At 38.0% G+C, this 20290-nt stretch overlaps 1 protein-coding gene across 7 annotated transcripts in view; it reads right to left on the minus strand.

Moving 5' to 3' along the window:
• Window positions 1-8921: 8921 nt before the first annotated feature.
• FAM120B (family with sequence similarity 120 member B) overlaps window positions 8922-20290 on the minus strand; it is a 55616-nt gene continuing 44247 nt past the window's right edge. For 4 of the 7 annotated variants that reach the window (XM_026117217.2, XM_026117227.2, XM_064509274.1 and 1 more), the window contains 5 exons: window positions 17768-17876; window positions 15884-15997; window positions 13600-13657; window positions 13402-13454; window positions 8922-10460 (listed from right to left, as the gene is read on the minus strand). In XM_026117217.2, the coding sequence (XP_025973002.1) occupies window positions 13403-13454; window positions 13600-13657; window positions 15884-15997; window positions 17768-17876 (333 nt within the window). In that variant the 3' untranslated portion in view covers window positions 8922-10460; window position 13402. The remainder of the gene's footprint in view (window positions 10461-13401; window positions 13455-13599; window positions 13658-15883; window positions 15998-17767; window positions 17877-20290) is intronic. The other 3 variants (XM_026117224.2, XM_026117222.2, XM_026117223.2) reach the window with 3 other exon arrangements.

Below are 20290 nucleotides of genomic sequence, written 5' to 3' on the forward strand. Positions count from 1 at the left end.
AAGGCAGCATTGCCCTCACCTGCCCCAGTGGCCTGCTTCCACAGCCTTAGTGATGGCAGTTATCACAACTATCAGCCAAGGGACTAAGTGAGGATTGAATATGCCTGAACCAAACTGGAAGGGGAACGACCCAAAGAGAAACTGTTCTCTGCATCACCGATTTTCAATGTGTGGTCTCAGGGCCTCGAGAATGACTTTGGCTTTTGGGTAAAGAGGGTGGGCTCACTTTAATATAGAGCAAGTCCCCACTATAGGTTAGATCCTGTCTTCCCTCACCTGCCCCCAGCTACTTATTTCTACCCCTTTTTCGTGCTGGCACTAGTGCTTGTGCAGACGCACAGCAGACAGATCTGGTAACTGATCAGACCAAAAACTAATAATTGTTTTTAGTTCATGGATCAGGTTAGCTTTCAGTCAAGCCAACTCCCTGACTTTGCAAACAAAGCAGAAGAAAAGCAGGCCTGCTGGCAGTAGTCTTCGGTTTGCTATAAAGTGGCCACTGGAAATTTTTAGGTGGCCACAAATCAAAAAAGGTTCAAGATTCCTGTTCTGTTTTATCCAGCATGCTGTATTGTGCACAAGCAGAGCAGGAAACATTTCTCAGGAGGCTGAGAAGACTGAGCAGACAGAAAAGGGTGTGCAGGGGCTAACCCCTGGGAACCAGTGCAATAGCTGATTTTTTTTTAACTTGAAGGTAACTAATGTATCTAAATGACTAAGACTGGTAACTGTAGGGCAGAATAGCCTTGAACTACCCAAACCAGACACAGCAGTCTAGCAGTCAGCTGAGAGCTCAAAGAAATACAGCAAGCTGCCCACAGTGAAGAAAAAGCATTTTCATTTTACTATGAGGTAAATTCACTTAGGCAGCTTTGTCACCCCTTCCCTCCACAAACACCCGGATCTGGCCTTGGCCCATTTACCTGGCCGTAAAACTAAAGAGCCTTGCCTTACGCCTCTTTCCACATCAGTTGCATATGGTAGCTGCCTCGGGGATGAACATGCGGTTCTTGGCATAGCAGCGAAAGGGCAGGCCAGGCCAGGCCAGGCCCTGACTGCCAGGACCAGGAATGCCAGCTGAAGGAGTGCCATGAGCTGCCTGTCAGTCAAATGTGCATTGTGTGGACATGCACAGGTATCTCAGCCAGCAGGAGCTCACTTAAACTGGCACTGTAATTCTTTCTTCAGCTACGAGATCTCAAACCTGCCCTTGCAACAGGACACTTGTGTGACCACAGGGCAAATCAGTTCAGTGCATTAAACCAGCAGAAAAATTAAACCAGCTTCAAAAAAGTTCAATTGGCTTAGCATCTGGATCCAGCTTAGGATGTCAGAGGAATGCCAGTGCCAGTACAAGAAAGCAGATGGAAGGAGGGACAGACAAGTAGTATCGGTTGACTTAAACTATTGTGGAAATGCAGCCCAGGTAAGTAACCAAGAAGCAAGTGGCAGCTACTGGGCGATGTGGGATTCGTCTTGAATTTTAACCGGTGAAGCTGCAGAGTCCTAGCACAGACAGGATCTACAGTAGATGAGCTATATCTACAGTTATAATCCCTGACAGGGCAGACAAAGCCTGTTACTGGAAATGAAGACATGGCATTCAAAATCAGTTCACTGGGGGCTTCCTGAACATTTGCTTGTGGCACACTGATGGCAGGAGGGCACAACATACCAAAAATTCCTTACTGAGAGCAGTTCCTGAAGCCTATGCCAGATGACAGCACATGGTGTATGTAGTTGCTTTGCCTAATGTCCTCATCAATTTGATGGTGATATGTTAAAGCACTGCAAATAGAGGGACCCCAGCAAGATTTGCTCAGAGGAAGCATAAACAGAACAATCCTGACGAGGCTCATTCAATGTTAGGAGCATATTTGTGCAGGGACTGGCAGCATTTTACAAGCAATTGCAGGTGCCTGATCTTAATGCTAGCAACTGCTTCTTTTTGTCTGTACTGTAGCCAGGACTTGTGAGTGTGAGAGAGATTGAATGCTTTGTAATGAAGGTATATTGTAACATTTCTCTCCAGGTGGCACTTTGTTAACAACAATTAGATCCTGATTGATCTTTGAAGGGCTAATTCTTACGTGGTTTGCCAGGGTCCTACATGGAGCAAGTGTTGAGTGGGGGCACTTTAAAAGTATTAGTGAGAAAAAAAAAAAAAGAATAGTGCCATAAGAAATTTGCAATACAATGCCCAAGCCTCCTTTGCACCCCATAGTAATTTGTTCTTATTCCTGTTATTATCCCCTCGGGCACTAATGGTCACTTTATTAATTAGTTGAAAATTGCATTCTAGGTCAAATGGCAGCTTTTTTTCCCTCCCATTGTTGCAAATTGCTAGTGGTATGGCCCAGTAAATGGCAGTGTTACTGCAAAATGGGAAAGATCCTTTGCTTTTCAAGATAAAGCGCAAGGACCAGCTGCACTTTCCAGGGCATTTCTAAGCACAGCATTTCCCCAGGCCTGCTTTTAAGCAGTTAGAAATTAAACTGAACTCACTGTCATTGTTGAGATTTCTAATCATAGGCTGTTACTGTATTTGCTCTCACTCTCCTCACCCTTCCCCCTCACCCCGTATTTTAATTCTAACCAAGCCTGTTTTGTAAGGTGCATCTCTGCAGTGCTTAGCCTCATTTTTCAGGAAAGCAGGCAATGTGTTTAGGTGCCTTCATTTCTGTTGCTCTAACGGAAAAACTTTAAGGACATAGGCTTTAGCAAACAGGACAGACGCTCAGCAATTTCTGAGAAATAAGACCCTGTCTGAGACATCTGAAGTTAGAGACTGAAAAATCACAAATCATTCTTGAAAATATTTGTTGGCTAGTGAATGTAGAAATTAAGCAAACCACAGTCTCAGAAAACAAATTTGGAAACCTACAGATTTTGCGAAAGCTTTCAGTAAAGCAAACTCTGACAGAGGACAATAGATGTTTAGCCTTTAAACCAGAGGAACAGCCCACCAGAAGTGAACATCAAAGCAGTCTATTTTCCATTAACTGCTTTCTGCATCCTACTGTGCTGGATGCAATCTGTCATACAAGTTTGTGTTCCAGCAGCCAGGAAACTGATCAGAAGTCAGAAGGTCTGGGTTAATTTCCCAGCACTGTCAGGCTAACACATCCAAAAGGAAGCAGTTAATGTGAAGTCAGTTGTGCAAACTGTCCAAGAAAAAACATTGCCCTTAATTTCTGTTTTACAAGCAGTTCTGGCCTCACAGCCTCTCAATCCTCTTCTGTAAAGTTACGCTCAAACTGCCTTATCTCCTTGCCTGGTTGTCCCAGTTTGAAACTAACAGAAATCAGAAAGAAAACTCCCTCTGGCCTTTCAGAGCTTTGACTGAAGTCAAAAAGAGTGAGGAAACTTCAGTATGGGAGGAAAACGCTAGAGTCTCTTACAGAAGTGCTTCATACCCTCTACCCTCACATACCTAGAAGTACCTCCATTTCACGGTTGAAACCTTTCCCTCCCCAGTGACAGACTCATAACCAGCACGTGCAAGGGCAAATGCATCTCAGCCTGCAGCAGCCTGGACACTCATCCTCCCAACGAAATGCTGCAGGCAGGCTCCAGCTGTAGCCCCTAGTGCGCACTACTGGGGGCAGTTAACAACCCCTTGAATCACTGCACTTCTGGAGCACAGCATCAGAGGGTGATCATTTTTTTCTTTCAGATCCTGATTTCTAAAACAACAAACCATTGGCCTTGCTAGCTTGGGCCAATACACTAGAGAGAAGTGGGGATGTTCAACAGGGAGAGGGAGGGAGAAGACAGTGGATTGATCAAACAATAAAATGTTAGTGTAAATAAATGCATAATTACAAATTTAGGATTTCTTTCCTACTCACAACAAGCAAGTGTTAGGACATAGAAGCTGGCTTCTATTAGCACTTTATATTTTTTCTTTGATGCTATTTTTTAACTTGCTTAGAGCAAGAGTTTCTTACAGCACTACTTGCTGCCAGGAATTAACGTAATACAGTACACACCGACGCAAAGGAGTAAAAGAAATCTGTCCTCAGAGTAACAGGCTGATGAATTTGGAGATTATTAATGACTTCTTTTGTTCAACGACTTCAGGAAATCATTCAAAATGTAATCTTCATATAAAGCATAAACCAAAGTAACTGACTAGGTTTGTGGATGGGGTCACACTGAGTTGCAAAATCAGCCTGGCTATGCAGAGGCTCAATAAAAAACTTAACCGGAGAAAGCATATTGCAACCATGATGGAAGTCCAGTATGTTTCAGAAGGTTTCTGAATTGTTTCTAACACATGGAACTTCTGTTCTGGATGCACAGGCCGTCTTTTTAATACTTCGTGCTGTTATGCATCACCTGCGTAGCTGCTCTCCCGCTTCTGTTCGGAAGCGCAAAGTCACTACTGGATTTCATGGAACCTTGGCTCTTTGCTCCTTTATGGGGTCTGTCCTCTGCATAGGGAAGGCAGAGAAGAAAGCCCTTCCCTTGTGGGTGTTATTAATAACATGGGAATAACCAGGGAAAGGTTTTCTCAAAAAGTTTTCTAATTTGCCCAAAGATGGCTAAGATTCTGATTCAGCCTCTTCACCACATTCAGTGAGCAACACATTTAAACATGGTGATCTTTCATATGCGTATTACATAATAGAAGTCTAGCTTTATCACCAGAAAGCCTTGAACCTGGATAAACGTTACTCAAATTGAAAACCCTCCAGCAGAATGTAGACTAAAGGATCTTACGGGTAATTAAACCAGAGGGCAAAGATGATTATCAAAAGGCAGCACATTATACATTTACATACATTTAGATGAGCTACATCTTCATTACAAATGAAAATTAAAGTATTCTCAAAAAGTAAATACAGAGCCTGCTGGGCCTCCTGTTATTACTAAACAAATGAACCCTTGACTCAAATTAAGCTGGATCTGATAAAGATAACCTCTGAATGGTTACCTGGAGTTCAAACTTCCAAATGTGATAAATAACATGCAAGTTTCATACCACAGTTCTAAAAATTATGACTGCTTTCGCTAAACAATGACTTTTTGATCAATCCATAGCAAATTCAGAAATCACATTTGAGGTCAAGGCTGTTCTTACAGTGTACTACTATGGTCCAAAGTCCAGTTTCATAGTTGGCCACCTAAAGACAGGGGGCAACATCCTCTACTAAAAAGCCTTCAGTTATCAAGCACTGTCAGATGGTTTATATCCAGAACTGGTTTCTATAGCTAGTATTTCTTGTGTTTTCTAGCACAGAAAACACATACATACATTTAAAATGTTGGCTTTTATTACAGTTGCTGGCAAATGGAAGGACATGAAATGAAAGCCAATGTATTTGTATTTCACATCAAAAGTCATGCCTAGATTAAGTATACTAACATTGATTACTTCCCTTTTTATACATTTGACCACTAACAAGAGCAGGTCATTCAATAAGTAATCTAATGACTAACTGTGGGAGAATAAAAAGAATCAACACAAAAATAAAAGCTTAAATATATTAAACATCATATGCATCCCTCTTATGTCTCTTCCTTGTTGCCCTAGATTATGTGATTTTTAGGTTCAGAAATGTATCAGACAGATAAGCACTTCAAGTCCTTCATCTTTGCAGGCCTCACGAGCAGTAGATGCAAGTACAATCAAAGAGAAGAGTCTTATGAGGCTCACACCAGCAACACCCTGCCTAATGATGAAACACAACTTTGATAGCAAATATGAATATCTAGAACAGAATGTAACACTGTATGTGGCTGAAAATTTGCAGTCAAAGCAGTTCTCTGACACCAATTAAATGTCTACCTTCCTCTTTGTAGTATACAGAGATATGGCAGACAGAAAAGAGAAGCTAAAATTACTACAGCTGAGGTTCTGTGCGCGCTCTGGTTTCAAGTGCATTACAGTTTTCACTTGTGCACTAGCATAACTCCTACTCTGTGCAAGAAGTGGCGCTCATTACAAGATCAGGGCCAGCATTTGGTTTTGATTCCTAGGCTGAACAGACAAATGCTTAAGACTCTAGTTTTTTTATACAATAAAAGATATATTTGCCCAGCTGGCATATGCAAAGACAAACATTAGCCCTCACCTCTGTAATGAGCTTAAATGCCATGTTTAGGCTGATGAGTACTCAAACAGAATACCCTCACAGCTCTCTTTATGTCTTTTACAGACAAGACTGCAACTCATCATGTGCTGTCTCAAGTATAGAGCGCTAGGAAAAAGACGGACATCCAGGTAAGAAGTTCTAGCCTTTGAAGGCACTGTAGGTTAAATCTAACATCTTATGTTATGATTAGGACTCCAAAGGCTACTGCCAGCAAAGCTCTAAAAGCATCAGTTGCGAGAATGTATTCTGTAACAAATGAATTTCCAAGTTCTGAACCAATTTTACATTTGGGCTGTGTAACTTCCAAGCATAGTGCACTCAGCAGCCTAATTATGGGTGAGAAAGTTCTGGCTGTCACCTGCAAGGTCTATGAAAGCAATGGATGCAAGCTCCTAACCATACAGAGAAATATACAGACACCTTGCGGGTTGTAGCTGTCTTCAGTTTTTTCATAGCAGCAACTAGTCCCATATTTGTTGTGCTTACACTGTTCAATTACTATTGTACATAGAGCCAAGCTCCCTGACTGCCTGTGCTGCATGGACCTTAAAATTCACTGTCAGGGAGCAGCAAGGGTGGGCTGCTCCACAAGGGAAGCCAAGCCAGGAGCTGATGGTGACAATGCAGGCAGGGCAGGGACATCACTGACGAGAGTGCAGTCCCACAGTACCTGAACAAGAACAGCAGAGCAGGTCTGGCGATGGTAACCAGGTTCAGACAACAACCCAGTGAACACCAGAGAAGTCCATAGTGACGAGGCACATCCAAGGTCAAGCCAGGAAGTCAAATCAGCAAGGCCTACGCAGCATCAGCAAGGTACCAGGCTGCACACAGGCATATCTGCATAGATCAGGAAAGGACCAAGGGCAAGGATCTGGGCTTAAATGGAGCTCTTGAGTGCAGCAGCCTCCCATGAGACTTCACAACTCTCTCACACAGCTATTTCTTATACACCAGCCAGATTCAAGGTCACCCAGCTGCAGACAGCCAAAGCCCTGCAGGCTGAGGGCAGAGCCTGGTAATGCACTCAGTTTGCAGCCACCCACATGGCTCTCAGGTCCGTCTGCACCTGGAACACTAGGACACACTGTGGCTTGTACATCCACCACCACAAAGCCCTGCCCCGAGCAATCTCAGCAAGTCTGAATGACCTACATTCAGGAGCAACATTACCAGAACACCAAAATTTATCTAAGAGGGCAGCCTCACCCGAGTCTCACACATTGTCACAGTACCCCTATATTCTCACGTATGATATGCCTAAGTGGCACAAACAAGCTAGGCTTTCCTCTTATTTACTAAGTTGACCATGCTCTCATACCACCAAAAGAGGCTTTCTCAGGAGGGATGCTCTCTGCAACACAACAGGATCTTCCATCAACTCTCCTACGGAAGGAGTATATACTAGCCTGTCTCCCTCCTTAACTGACAAGAAGAGAGTCAATGTTTAAATATGAACAAGTAAACTTTTGATCTCATTCCCTAACATTTAACTAAAGGCCACCTCTGCAAAATAATACCATGCTTGCTTATCCTTACAGCTTTGTCCCTAAAACATGGTACAGAACAATTTGCGAGCTTTAGCACTGCTGCTCCCTTCTGCCTGAGGGCAGTGTTTGTTAATGTAGCAAAGCAATTGAAATTGTAGTTCTCCATTATATAAAACAGACATAACTCATACCTTTTGCTGCTTAGAGTGTCACAGGCATCATAAGATTAACTCACCATTTTCTGCAGCCATCAGGTCCCCAGAAGAGTGGTGTCATAGATGTGCAAAGTAATGTAAGATATGAAGCATGCATTTAGACAAAAAGGAAGAGTCAACAAACGTCTTCCCATTGTCTTCACTCACAATGACCAGGTTACCATTTCTGTTAAAGTCACAGTCGATTGAGTTATTGATGTTAATGAAAGTTCTCTTAACCCCTTTCCTGAAGACCAGCTGATAAATAACAGCACAGTTTCAGTGAACATTTGCTGAAAGTCAGCTACACATTCCACAGGCTAGAGGACACAGTTGGCAGTAAAGACAAGCAAGGAATAAGAATGCTTTTCCTGCATTTTTTCCCTTCACAAACATACGTTCCTTCACTTCAAATCTATGTGTCTCTTTCCTCCTTCCTGTACAGATTCAAAGTATCCCTGTAGCCCAAACATTAAGGAAACCCTATCAGAGCGGAATCTTTAAGGCCATTTTCCTGTATGCAATTTACTTCTATAGTCCATAAGTTTCGTGGTGCTTTGACTAACTTAAAGTCCATCAGGACAGGAAAGTAGCACCTCCATGTTTCAACTTCATGCTTCTGCATTGACTGATTCCTGGCGGGGGAAAAAAAAACCTTTGGCTTGGAAATAATAATAATAGCAGCTTCTGCTTATGGTCTAGCATAATTATTACCAATAATTCATAACATACCACAACTAGCACAGCAAAACTCCCACTCTAACTGTATTCAACTTTGGTTGTTCAGGCCAACAGAAATCTTTTCCCATATCAGAACCTAAAGTGGGAATTACCAACAGATCTTGGCACACAATTACATTCTTTTTGAATGCACTATTATACATAATGAGATTCCTGAAACTAGAGATCTTTTCAAAAAACTCAGACCACATTTTTCCAAAAGGGCTTGAAAAAATAAGTAGTACAATTACAATCAGTGACAAATCAGTGGAAAAAGGAAGCAGGAATGCCCCTATCATCAGAGGATCCCTAGAATGCAAATCAGATACTGTGTTCTGTAATAGTTGTGTCTATTCAAATTTTTAATAGAATCAGAAATGCTGTGCTGTTGCCAATTTATTTGTTTAGCTGGACTATTGTTATATGCAGAGTATGACAGAATGTTTTTATTGGGTTATAGGCAAAAAAAAAAAAAAAAGACAGAGGAAATTATAGTATCATGTTATGTATGTCTCACAACACTATTCATATTGACACAACATGTATAGTAAATAGGAAAAGTTCTATTGACAGTTGACCTGAAGGAGTTACCTGCACATGACCCAAGAAACATTAACTAAACACAAATGGACTAAACCCAACAAATTTTAAATCAGTAATCATTATACCTTGAGGATTAATCTAAGTTGTATAGTAGCTATATATTTTGAAAATAAATTTCAAAATTAGATCTAAACTTTCTCTTTGGGACATAAAAATAACATGTATTTTCTTCAAGCTAAACACTTCTAAAGACAGATTTACTTTTGAGTCTATTCTAAAAATACACCTATCTCCAAAGCAGTGATTAAGACTGTGTGATGAGTAATAGACCAATGAAAATTAACACAGGAGATACTCAACTGCCTCACCTGTACACTGCTCATTTATTTATATCCTTAAGACTATCTTATAAGTATAGAGTGAAATCATTGCCCTACTGACAATGCCCCACTACAAATGATTCACCACTGATGTCAATGGAGAAAACAATTTACCTTCTGTGCTTCAAACAATTGTCATTAAAAAAAATGAATGCACTCAAAATGCCTGCTAGTTTCCTCTTGATTTACAATTTCCTTCAAAATTATACTGGTTAGAGGCTCACGCTGAAGCCTTCAGGTTGATATTAAAGACAGATTTAAGGTCTGACATAAATCTTAAATCTTTAGGAAATGACATATGGAGGACAATTCTAGATGTTCTAATAGCGGACACTGCATTCTACTGCCCCTAACTGATCGGATATTATATTGTATACAAAAAAATCAATTCTAAAAATTTCTTGAATGTTTTAGCTACACTTTTCTCATTTTCTGAGACTTATAACGGAGGAACTAGTAAGCCACAGGACAGAAAAAAACCATTTTTTAACCCTGAAATGAATGTAAGCACTTCATGTTACAGAAAAGTATCCTTTTGTGTACAGGATGGATGCACATACATTCTCTCATAGCACAGGATGACCTTATCAGAAGAGACTTTTTTTTTTTTACCGTCTTTCAGTGATAGAACCAGACGAATTAATTACATTTCTGCAGTCTTCTTTGACACACACAATTGCCCTCTACTTTTTGGTCATACTTCTTTTATGATTGATTTTCATAACTGTGTTGACAAGGCTTTTGTAAAGGGCTCAAAACAATAGTATCCAGAACCTAAATTATGTAGTAACTTTCATAAAATTCCACACATTTATTTCTGTAAGCAATAGGCTGGAAACAAAAAGGATACAAAACAAAATGTAACTGAAAATAAAGTTATGATAAGTTTCTGATCAGAGCCTTCCCACCACCATTCTTGAAATACTGATGAAGTTTTTATGATCTTCAGCATATAGTACTTCATAAAAATATATCTTGTTTTCTTATCCATTTTCATCCACTCTCAGTAATGAGTAGAGTCATCTGGGCCATCTAAAACACAAACAGCTGTGAGGAGCCAAATATGACACACAAACATCAACACTGAAATAATTCTAGTAACAAAAAACCCTGTGAAAAGCTAAAGTACTCAAACTGCTCATGAAGCCAAAGAAAATGTAATACGCTTGACATGTACCAAGTATTTAGGGTAAAATTTTTAGTCTCATTTCCAGAATGTTTTCAAAGGTGAATCTTCAGATTTACAGGTATCTCTGAAAATCTGCTCTAACCACTGGACATTTCAGAGCCTACATTTTCCTGTGGGCATAAGATTCCTGGGACCACACTTTTTCATGGTCCTTATACAGCTGAAGATGCAGCCTACAGGCAGCTACCACTGTTCTATAAAATATGGAGTACCTAACTCTTCTTTGAGAAAAAAAAAAAGATGGAAGTATATTTGAAAATTTTTGTTTATTTTTCTGTTCAGATTTCTTTTTCTCTAAATTTTGGATTTCCTTGAATACATCAAAGAAATTTAGAGACAAAAATACATAGATACTGAATTTAGACAAATTCAAGCTACTTATAAGGTACTTACAAGAATATTACTTATAGTAACTGGACTGTAATCCTTAGCTAGAAATATGATGAATTTTGAAATACCTGAAGTCTTGATATCATGACTAGATACTCTTTTCTGGTGGAGTCTACCTTAATCAGAAGTTACGGCCTGATACAGGGTGAGATACTGTGGTCTGTATTATGCAGATGGTTATATTATCATAATGATGCGTACTGGGTTTATTGATCTATGTATTAGTTTTGCAGATCAACACTTGTACTTTAAACCTTAAACAGGGAAAAATTCTATAAATCTTAATGCAAGCATAAGTCCTATAGTATCTGCTATTCTCAGTAAGGATCATGACAGAGCTTTCATATAAGGATCTAATTTTCAAATGCTTATAAAAATAAATTATCTGTCAGTAACACAATAAGAAACACCAGACTGAGATACAGTTGTTGTATCAATAAAATCTAATACGATGACCACAAGAACTATATGAACAAGATACTAATCAGTGTTATTCAGAACAAAAAGGAAAAATAATCCAAGACAGCTGATTTTTAAGATAATAAACATTAAGGCCATGGTGCAACACCACTGATTTTGGTGAGAGTTCTTCAACGAAAGTGATTTCCAGGACTGGAATATAAAATAACTCATAGAAGTGTTCTTATTACCCTGACAAAAGTTAACATATGAAAACAAAAGATAAAAATCTGTCACAATTCCAGGTAAGTTATCTTCATGTATTTCACAGAGCTTGGGATGTAGTGGTATTAAATGATTTGTGAAAAATACTTCTTTTCTGAATGCTATACTGAGACTTTGGACAAGATAAAACTAAAATCTGTAGTCTCTGACTTGATGACTGTTAAGCAAGAATCAGGTCAAAAACATGTTAGTCACTCAATATAGTAAAAAATTTGCTGATTCTTACTAAAGATTGAAAATAGGAAAGGTGGAAAACTTCTAAGAGCTACTTTGAATAGTTATTTTTCTCAAAAACTAAAGATGCTTTTATGAAAATCTGCAAACTTTATCAGATTTAAAAACTGCATCTTAACATTTTCCCCTGTCTTTGGATATCCCTTCATTCTTCCGCTCAGTCTTTTTTTGTGAGTAGGAACAAGACATCATGCTTTTTCTTTCATCTCATACTTCCCATATGAAGAAGGGAGGTTATTCTATAACTTATGGTAGCAAAAATGTTCAAGTACAAAACTAAAGATAGGGTGATTCCAAAGCACACAGAGAAAAAAACATCAGTTTTGTAAACATCCACTTGAGCCAACCCAATCCAAAGATTGCTAGAAAGCTAAGAAAATTATGAAATGGCTGAAGATTACATAAATGGAGACAATTTTCAATCAGGTTGTTGAGATACAGACCAGTAAGGAGATAACCACAGTTCTAAGTGCGTCATCCATCTTCTATGTGACCTCAGTGTTGTTGACACTTGATTTTTTTTTCCTGGATACAATTTACATACTTCACAATTTAAAGGGGGACTTTTACATAACTGCCTAGTTTTCTGTCTGAAGACAGCAATTAAGCAAAGTCCCTCTGATTATTTTTAACTGAATGGATATGCAAACAGAAGACATTTAGAAAGATGTTATAACTTCTAAAACAAAGTTTCTTAAAAAGACACAAGTAATGTCCTGAGGATGGGCTTTTTTTGGTATCAGTTTACAAATATATAACCTTATGGTGCTGTTAAAAATTTTGTGTGTTCTGTTACCATGTATTTCTTTAGTGTTGCTTGTATTAATTCTGTTCCAAATTAATTTATTTTATAACTGAAGAAATATACATTTGTCACTGAAACTGAAAAACAAAGCAAAATATATTCATTTTTAAAAGCTAATTCTAAAGATGAATGCTTGAATTAGAATTCTAGACAGAAAAAATGCATTGTTCTCATAAATATTATTCACTGCAGGGGCAACACACGGTAAGGCTCAGACATAGCCTCAATGAGCAGAACTCATTCTCTCCTCAGCAGTGATGTGGTTCACCCCACCACATTCAACTGAGGTAGAAAAGGTTGCTTAACTAGAAGGGCCAAAACCAATGGCAAGTCTCGGCTCCTTTAAGAAAGCAGTGCACTTTACAGGAAGGTTATTTTGTTTCAATGGCAAGTGATAGTTACATCAGTGATACAATGTTTCTATCTTTTCCATCCGTTTCAGTAACAGTGAGCACAAGAGAAAACCCTAAAATAACATCTGCTAATACTATCGGTGATTCAGCATGGCTATTCCACATTATTCCTGGTGAAAAAGCTCTTGTTAGTATACAAAACTACATGCAAAAATGTATAAAACTACAAACTGAGGACTATCTAATGATATGGTAAAAATACTTTGGACTTTCCAGTGTCAATGGGACAAAATAATGTTGTGTATATATATACTTTACCTCATCTGGTTCCCTTAAGTTTTAGTGATTTTGGTCTCATAACAAGCATAGTCCTAAAATGACAAGGGATTAACAGGCTAAATACGTGGCTCAGTTAATCGGCAAACTTCCTGAGAAGTGGATGTTATAGACAAAAATGATCTCAATGGTAACTATCCCATCATTTCAGTTTGCTAGCCCTACAGATATATTCTTTACCGAGGAGGAAGCTCGAATCTTCTCCTCTGGCCTGGATGTCCTGATCTATATGCTCTACCTGGAGGGAGTAGGACAGGAATTAAATATTTTCAATTAACATTAAACCAGAAAAACATGAGCTTATTCATGATAGTATACAAGAAAAAAATCATTTATATGTATTCCAGAAAAAGAACATGTGCCGCAATGCCCAGTTTTTAGGTATTCTACATCTCAATAACAGAAGCCTAATCTTAGCTTTAAATTAGATGCCTAGATATTAGATTAGATACCTATTAGGTGCCTACTGTATAATAAGCATCAGAATGGTTAGGTGCTCAGAATGGGATACACAAAAGTCATCATGCTAAATGGGAAGTCATTTAAATTAACTAACAAGAAATACTGAGGACAAAACTTCTACTTCTCCATGAGGTTTAGGTGTCCTGCTCTGAGTTACATGGAAGCATTCTCTCCATTTGTGACACACGGCCAAGAAGTCTACCAAGAAAACTTTAAAAAGAGACCCAGCTGAGCTCCCTTCTCTCAAAACACAGATAGAGGATGAGATGTTAATTACAACAAATCAGTGGTTAGCATTCATCATAAAATGAGGGATGCCTAGGTTCAATTCCTGTTCTGCCTGAGGGGATTCAAACTCTCATTTCAGAGAAGTATCAGTGCTTAAGTTTATGCTTTCTGGGTGGATGCATTCTTTCCTCCAAAGCTGAAGTTGAGCTGCTGTCGTGGAATCCTTAAAAATTAATTGACAAGAGAAAGCAAAGGCTGCCTAATCATTAGGTACTTTCTTGTACTTTCTTGTCCCATGGTTGTTGTTCCATTAATCTGTAATGCATTTTATCTAATGATTTATATATAATACACAACGCTTTCCAGAGCAGAAACTATACCACAGGAAGATAAAGTACGGGATAGCTGGATATCAGTAATATTACCAGGAAGTTTTATGTCATAAGCTATCATGGAACACAAAATCACTACTTTTTGTTCCTTTTTTCTCTCTTCCATGAGACATATATAGCTGAGACAGCAGCTACAAATGAGGCAAACTAAACAGTTGTGTTAATATTAGCAAACTTACAAAAAGAAACTCCATCAAAATAAATCATCTTGGCAGATCAGTTTAAGGGGAGCTCTAAAACATTGCAGAACTCTTCGGTACGGGTAGACACATTTTTCTAGTAAATGTATTTTACTTGTAACAGAAGCAATTTAATTGAATTTATGGGATCATGTTCTAAGAGTCTCCCGAGAGTGGTATAATAGGGCTTGATTTTGCCTGTGTAGAAAAAGCAAAGCTCTGTTTTAATAATGTTACCGAATCACGTTTATAACATGATTCAGCACAGTTACTGTGGAACATACTTTGTGAAATACATCTTGTCGTAAGATCCCTGGAGGTGATCAGAGAGCCTACAAAAGTGATCCCTGAAGAGCGGGCTACTTGAGACAGCCACACGAACAATGATCAGTTTTGGTTCTGTACTCGGTCAGCATTAACACTCTATGTTTTAGCTTTAGCTACACAGGCCATCAAACAATCTTATCTGTGAATTAAATGCCAGCCATCTCATTCTCAAGCACGTAACAATGGAAGCTAAAACACATTCAAAATTATACTGTATTTATTTATTAACACTCTTCCCCAATCATATCATCAATCTTCTTTCAAAATCTAACCTGGAAACAAAAGAAATTTAGGCTCTGCAGACTTAAGAAAATAACTGCCTTAAATGCTTCTCTTCTCTTTTGCTTATTTTCTTTTTTCTATGTGCATATGCTTTACCTCATAATGAGGAGGAAATAAAGTTAAATTAGTGTCACCTCAACAGTGTTATCCACAGTGATGTTCCACAAATGTCTATTCTGTTCAAGAGGTGAGGTTGGTGAATGACTTAATCTTAACTTCTGTCAAGACAGAAGAGAACTTGCATTTGTATTACTTAGGCAAGGATCTGGAAGCTGAGACCCTGATGTAGAAAACCACTTAAAATATGTTTACCTTTATTCACATGCTTAAGTGTTTTTTTGAAATATGAGTTAAGGTTTGCAACTAAAGATTTCAGACAGACATTTCTCTGCAGCTGTGACAATTCATTTTAGTACACAACTGGAACTGACACAAACAAGTTTTGCTACTGACTGCTATGGCCACAGGATAATCTCATGCATACAAATGCAAACTGCATAAAGAAACAGAGTTGTTGTAGTGCTGATAGAGACAATTCCAAATATACACACATGCATATTCTCTCTCCCCCCCCCCCCTTTTTTTTTTTTTTACCTTGTGGTTGAGGGCCTCTCCGTGGAAACACCCCCATCTGATAATGATATGGAGGAACAAAAGAAGTTCTGCGTGTTTGCTGGAACCTGGGATTGAGTTCTCTTTGTCGTGTTCCTGAAAAACAGTATTTACTAACTGACTCTGACTGTGTATAAGATTAAATGAAGAAAAAGAGAGAGGGAATGTTCTTCTTTGGGAAAGATAATTTCTTAGATTTATGCCAATATACTTACGTGAAATTATGACTTTTCCAAAAATTAGCCTAATAAGTATGGTTCTTGTGCTCATTTCCACCTATGCTCATCACAATTACAAGCTGTTAACAAGCATATTTAGAAACCAGATTGAAATTTTGTAACACAGATTTGGAGATTGCAGTCATTTAAAAGAAACAGAAATCTCTGTCCAAATTGGAGCCACAAATCATAATGAAAAAGGTTAAGTATGGCTCTAAAGCAATAGCAGATGCTAACAAGGTTTGGTACCATAAATCACCATCAGGTACTTTTAGCTCAGGATGTTCATCACCTGTATGGCCTAGTACCATATCAGAAGTCTTGCTGCCACATGATGCACAGCACTGAACCAGCAGAAAATCAGTCTGTTGTAATTTGCTCAAAGAATTCTGAATGGGTAATTTTCATCCTAGAAGACTTTATACCAGATCAGGTATTAAGCAGGTAATAAACCTAAAATCCGTGCAAACACTCTATCATGTGACATTCAGCTAATTCAACCATAATGTAATCCTCTGCTCATGCCTAAACCAGATCAAATTTGTAGTGTTAGGTGATCCTGTTGTGCACAGATCTGTAATTAATGAATGCAGAACCAGAGGTCTGCTAATGGTAGAGAATGAAACTATAGAACAACAACATAAACAAATAAAAAGACCCACAGACAGGCTATCCAATAGTCTTTCCTTTAAAAGTTATCAAAAAACCTTCTCTCCTTTTACATAAAAACAAACAACACTCAAGTTTAAAAAGGGAGCTAAAGGTTCTTCTTACAGTTCTCTGCAAATATGATCAAAAGCTGAGGGCATAATTAAACTTTCGCTTCATAAAGAAAGTCTAGCAGACTACGCCCACATTTTCTTATCTATATTTCAATAATAAACAGGCAGGAAGTAGTAAAAACTTTTAAAATAGTAATGATAGTATTTTAAAATCTATTTTTGTAATTAAAATGACACCAATTTACAGCCTTTGAACTGAGATGTGGTGTGAATTACTTTGAAACCACAAAAGCCTCAACATTCAGGCTGATCTGTGAATGATGCTGAAAACCTTTTAGATGTTTCTTCCCCCAAAGTCAGGCAGGCCTGGTGGGAAAACTAGTATCTTTAGTAAACCAACTGGTATAGTTGGAAAAAATGAGCAAGGTCTTAGGCAAAATGCCCTTTTCTGTGTTGCTCAAAAGCTTGCCTGTATTTTCGACTATATCAGTCAGTCCTATAAAGAATAGTCTCTCTTCAGTGCCTCACTCAGGCCTTAAACTATCATGGCTAAAATGGCTCCCCTGAGGGAAAGGAAGAAAAACACTCCGAGTCATCTATACGTCTGAGTCTGCTATAAAAATAATAGTCACTAAATAAAAAACAGCAATGTTTCTGTCAGTGGGCAATATTTTATTTATTGCATGCAACTCAGTAGCTATGTAGCTAGATGAAAATATTATTTTATCCAAATTCGGGTAATCAAATTCATAAAAATGCCTAAAAAACAAAAAATATTTTCTTAGGTCTCTCCTTCTGTTTCTTGGAGAAAAATCTTTTGATTTACTCAACTTGACAAGCAGCCTGGGGAAATTCTGCTGCTGTTGAAGGATAATTGAACTCATCAATATACTGGCTTTACTGAGGAAAATTAACATGATGCCAACCTGTGATAATTCCATTCCCTCTCTGTCTGCTCTGGATTGTTCTGTTCTTCACCATGCAAGCCTTGCAAATGAATGACTTCACATTCTGGAAGGGTGTATACAATGATTCCTATGGATAGTAAGGTTAGAATCAATGACTGTTCTGCCTTTCTCTCTTCAGGTGTAGCACAAATCAATCACATTTACAACAATTAAATGAATTTTCTTAGCCCAGACTCATATATCCTTACAAGTGCTAGATCTCCTGGTTTGCATTTTTCAGGAAACAAAGTTAAAACATTTCATATCAAAAGAAGATTCTTGAAGGAGTGGATAGATGTGCGGAGGGAATGTATTTTGTGTTTCTCTCTCTCAGTGAAGCTGGCTTTTCTGCTCTGCTCACATCCATAAATCACTTGCTTCCCTATTATATCACCTTGCACCTGCAGATACACCTAACTAGACTTTTTTCAGCAATACCTCAGGCAGAGATGGTTAAAGCCTCCAGACAAGGAGTGATGAACTGATGGAAAAAGCATCAACGAAATTCAAAGTATCTTAATCTCATACATCATAAACGAACCTTAACACACAATAGTAATACATCAGCCATAATTCCAGATATTTGTTGACTGATAAAGCATAACCTAGTCTAAAGACAGAAGCATTAAATAAAAATGTTCCTCATGTGATGAAAAGTTCTACTGTGAAAATGACAAGCTGAAGCTATTTAAAGACCCAATATTAAGAGATGTGATACATTCTCAACTTCCACTAATTTCAGGAAGCTTTGAAGAACTGTCAGATCTTGAAACTTTTTCTTTGTTTACTGATTTGTATTGAGCATTTGGGCAGTAGTCCACATTGAAAAGAATTAGTAAAAAGGGATTTTTTGAGCAATGCCATAGTATGTGATTTTCATAAAGCTGAACTGACTTTTACCAGGATGATAATACCTTTTTATAAGCAAGATTTGGCAGAGAGGGGAATGATAAGGTAAAAGACCAATAGATGGCAAGACTGCAGCAAATAGAGAGGTTTCTTAAATAGAGGTAGAGTCTGAATCCCTGAAACGTTCATTAAACTTTCCTAGTACATTTTTTGGCTTAATAAACTTCCTTAGAGACAGAACTCTATGCACAACCCATGGACAATCTTTTTTTCACACAAACTGAGTATAGTCTGTGACAAACTCCCACAAACACTAATGGGAAAATCCTTTCATTATATTCTTGAGAGAATAAATTCAGAATGTGTTTATGAAGGTTGGATGAAAGGCATTATCAAAAAAGGATAAAACATATCGCCTATGCTTAGCCCATTAAGTAATTTGTTTTTAATTTAAAAAATGGATCATGAACATACCCCATTACTGAGAAGCACAATAAAAAGCTAATTAAGTGATAATATCATTGCCTCACTGCCTTATGAGATTATTATATCCAATTTTCTGTTTGGATAAACAAACTAATATGATTACTCTTATGGAAAACAGAGAACTAGCGTAATATGAGCTTAATATATTAAAAAAAAAGGCGAGATACCTCTATTTTTGATTCTTATCAGAGGCCTTCCTTTTTTTTTTTTTTTTTTTTTAATCTTTAGCAACTGCTAGGGCTACATAGAGCTGAGTTACACAAAAACTTGCCGACAAATACATCAACTGCATGTAATTCATACATTTTTTCCTTTTGGTACAGGGATCTGTGTGAAACAAACCCTAAAGTGTTCAAAAATTGACGACATACATGCAAATATGTAACCAAGACTCTATCTCTACTGTACTTTTCATAAAGCTATTCACTGTATTTAAACCCATCATAATCAAAACAATACTGATTGTGGGATCTCCTGAACTCACTGAAATAATATAACTGTCCAGATCTTATACACATAGAGGAGAGACCTTAGGAGGCAGTGAGAAACAGCAAAAGGAGTAACTTTTTCCTACTACTTTTCAATAACAAAACATCCCATGCACAATAACTTTTTTCTGAATACAATACTGTAGCTATCAACAGATTAGATTTATGATGCTCAAGGGTAGATTGTTAACAAACAAGTGCTGAAAGATCTTGGCTTCCAGCACTACATTAAGCTCTGCCAGGAACTAAGTACCAATTGTATTTATTAAAGTTGAACTTATAATAGCAGGAACAACGAATTGCATATGCTTGTTGCTTTGCCAGGGTCCCCAGCTAAACTGGCATCTCTTCGCAATTTTCCCAAAAACAGATTCTTGCCTTTCAAACCGATAAGCTGGAAAGCTGTTTATTAGTCTGGGAGCTATCTCTGCCATATATGTACCATAAAACCATAACTAAAAAAGAAAAAATACTCAAAGCACTCTAAAAATTCACAGGACTAGACTGAGTATTTTTTCCACAGCAGAACAGTTTGTCTTGGGTTTGTTTAGACTGGAATATCAGGCTTCTTAAAACCCTAACTTAGATATGTTAGCTGATCAAGTAAATCTTCAGCTGTGTTCTAGGGATCTAAGCATCTTCCTTCATCTCCCTTCTAAGACATGTTAAAATATACCTT

Source organism: Dromaius novaehollandiae, chromosome 3, assembly GCF_036370855.1.
Source record: "Dromaius novaehollandiae isolate bDroNov1 chromosome 3, bDroNov1.hap1, whole genome shotgun sequence".
NCBI classification, from domain to species: Eukaryota; Metazoa; Chordata; class Aves; order Casuariiformes; family Dromaiidae; genus Dromaius; species Dromaius novaehollandiae.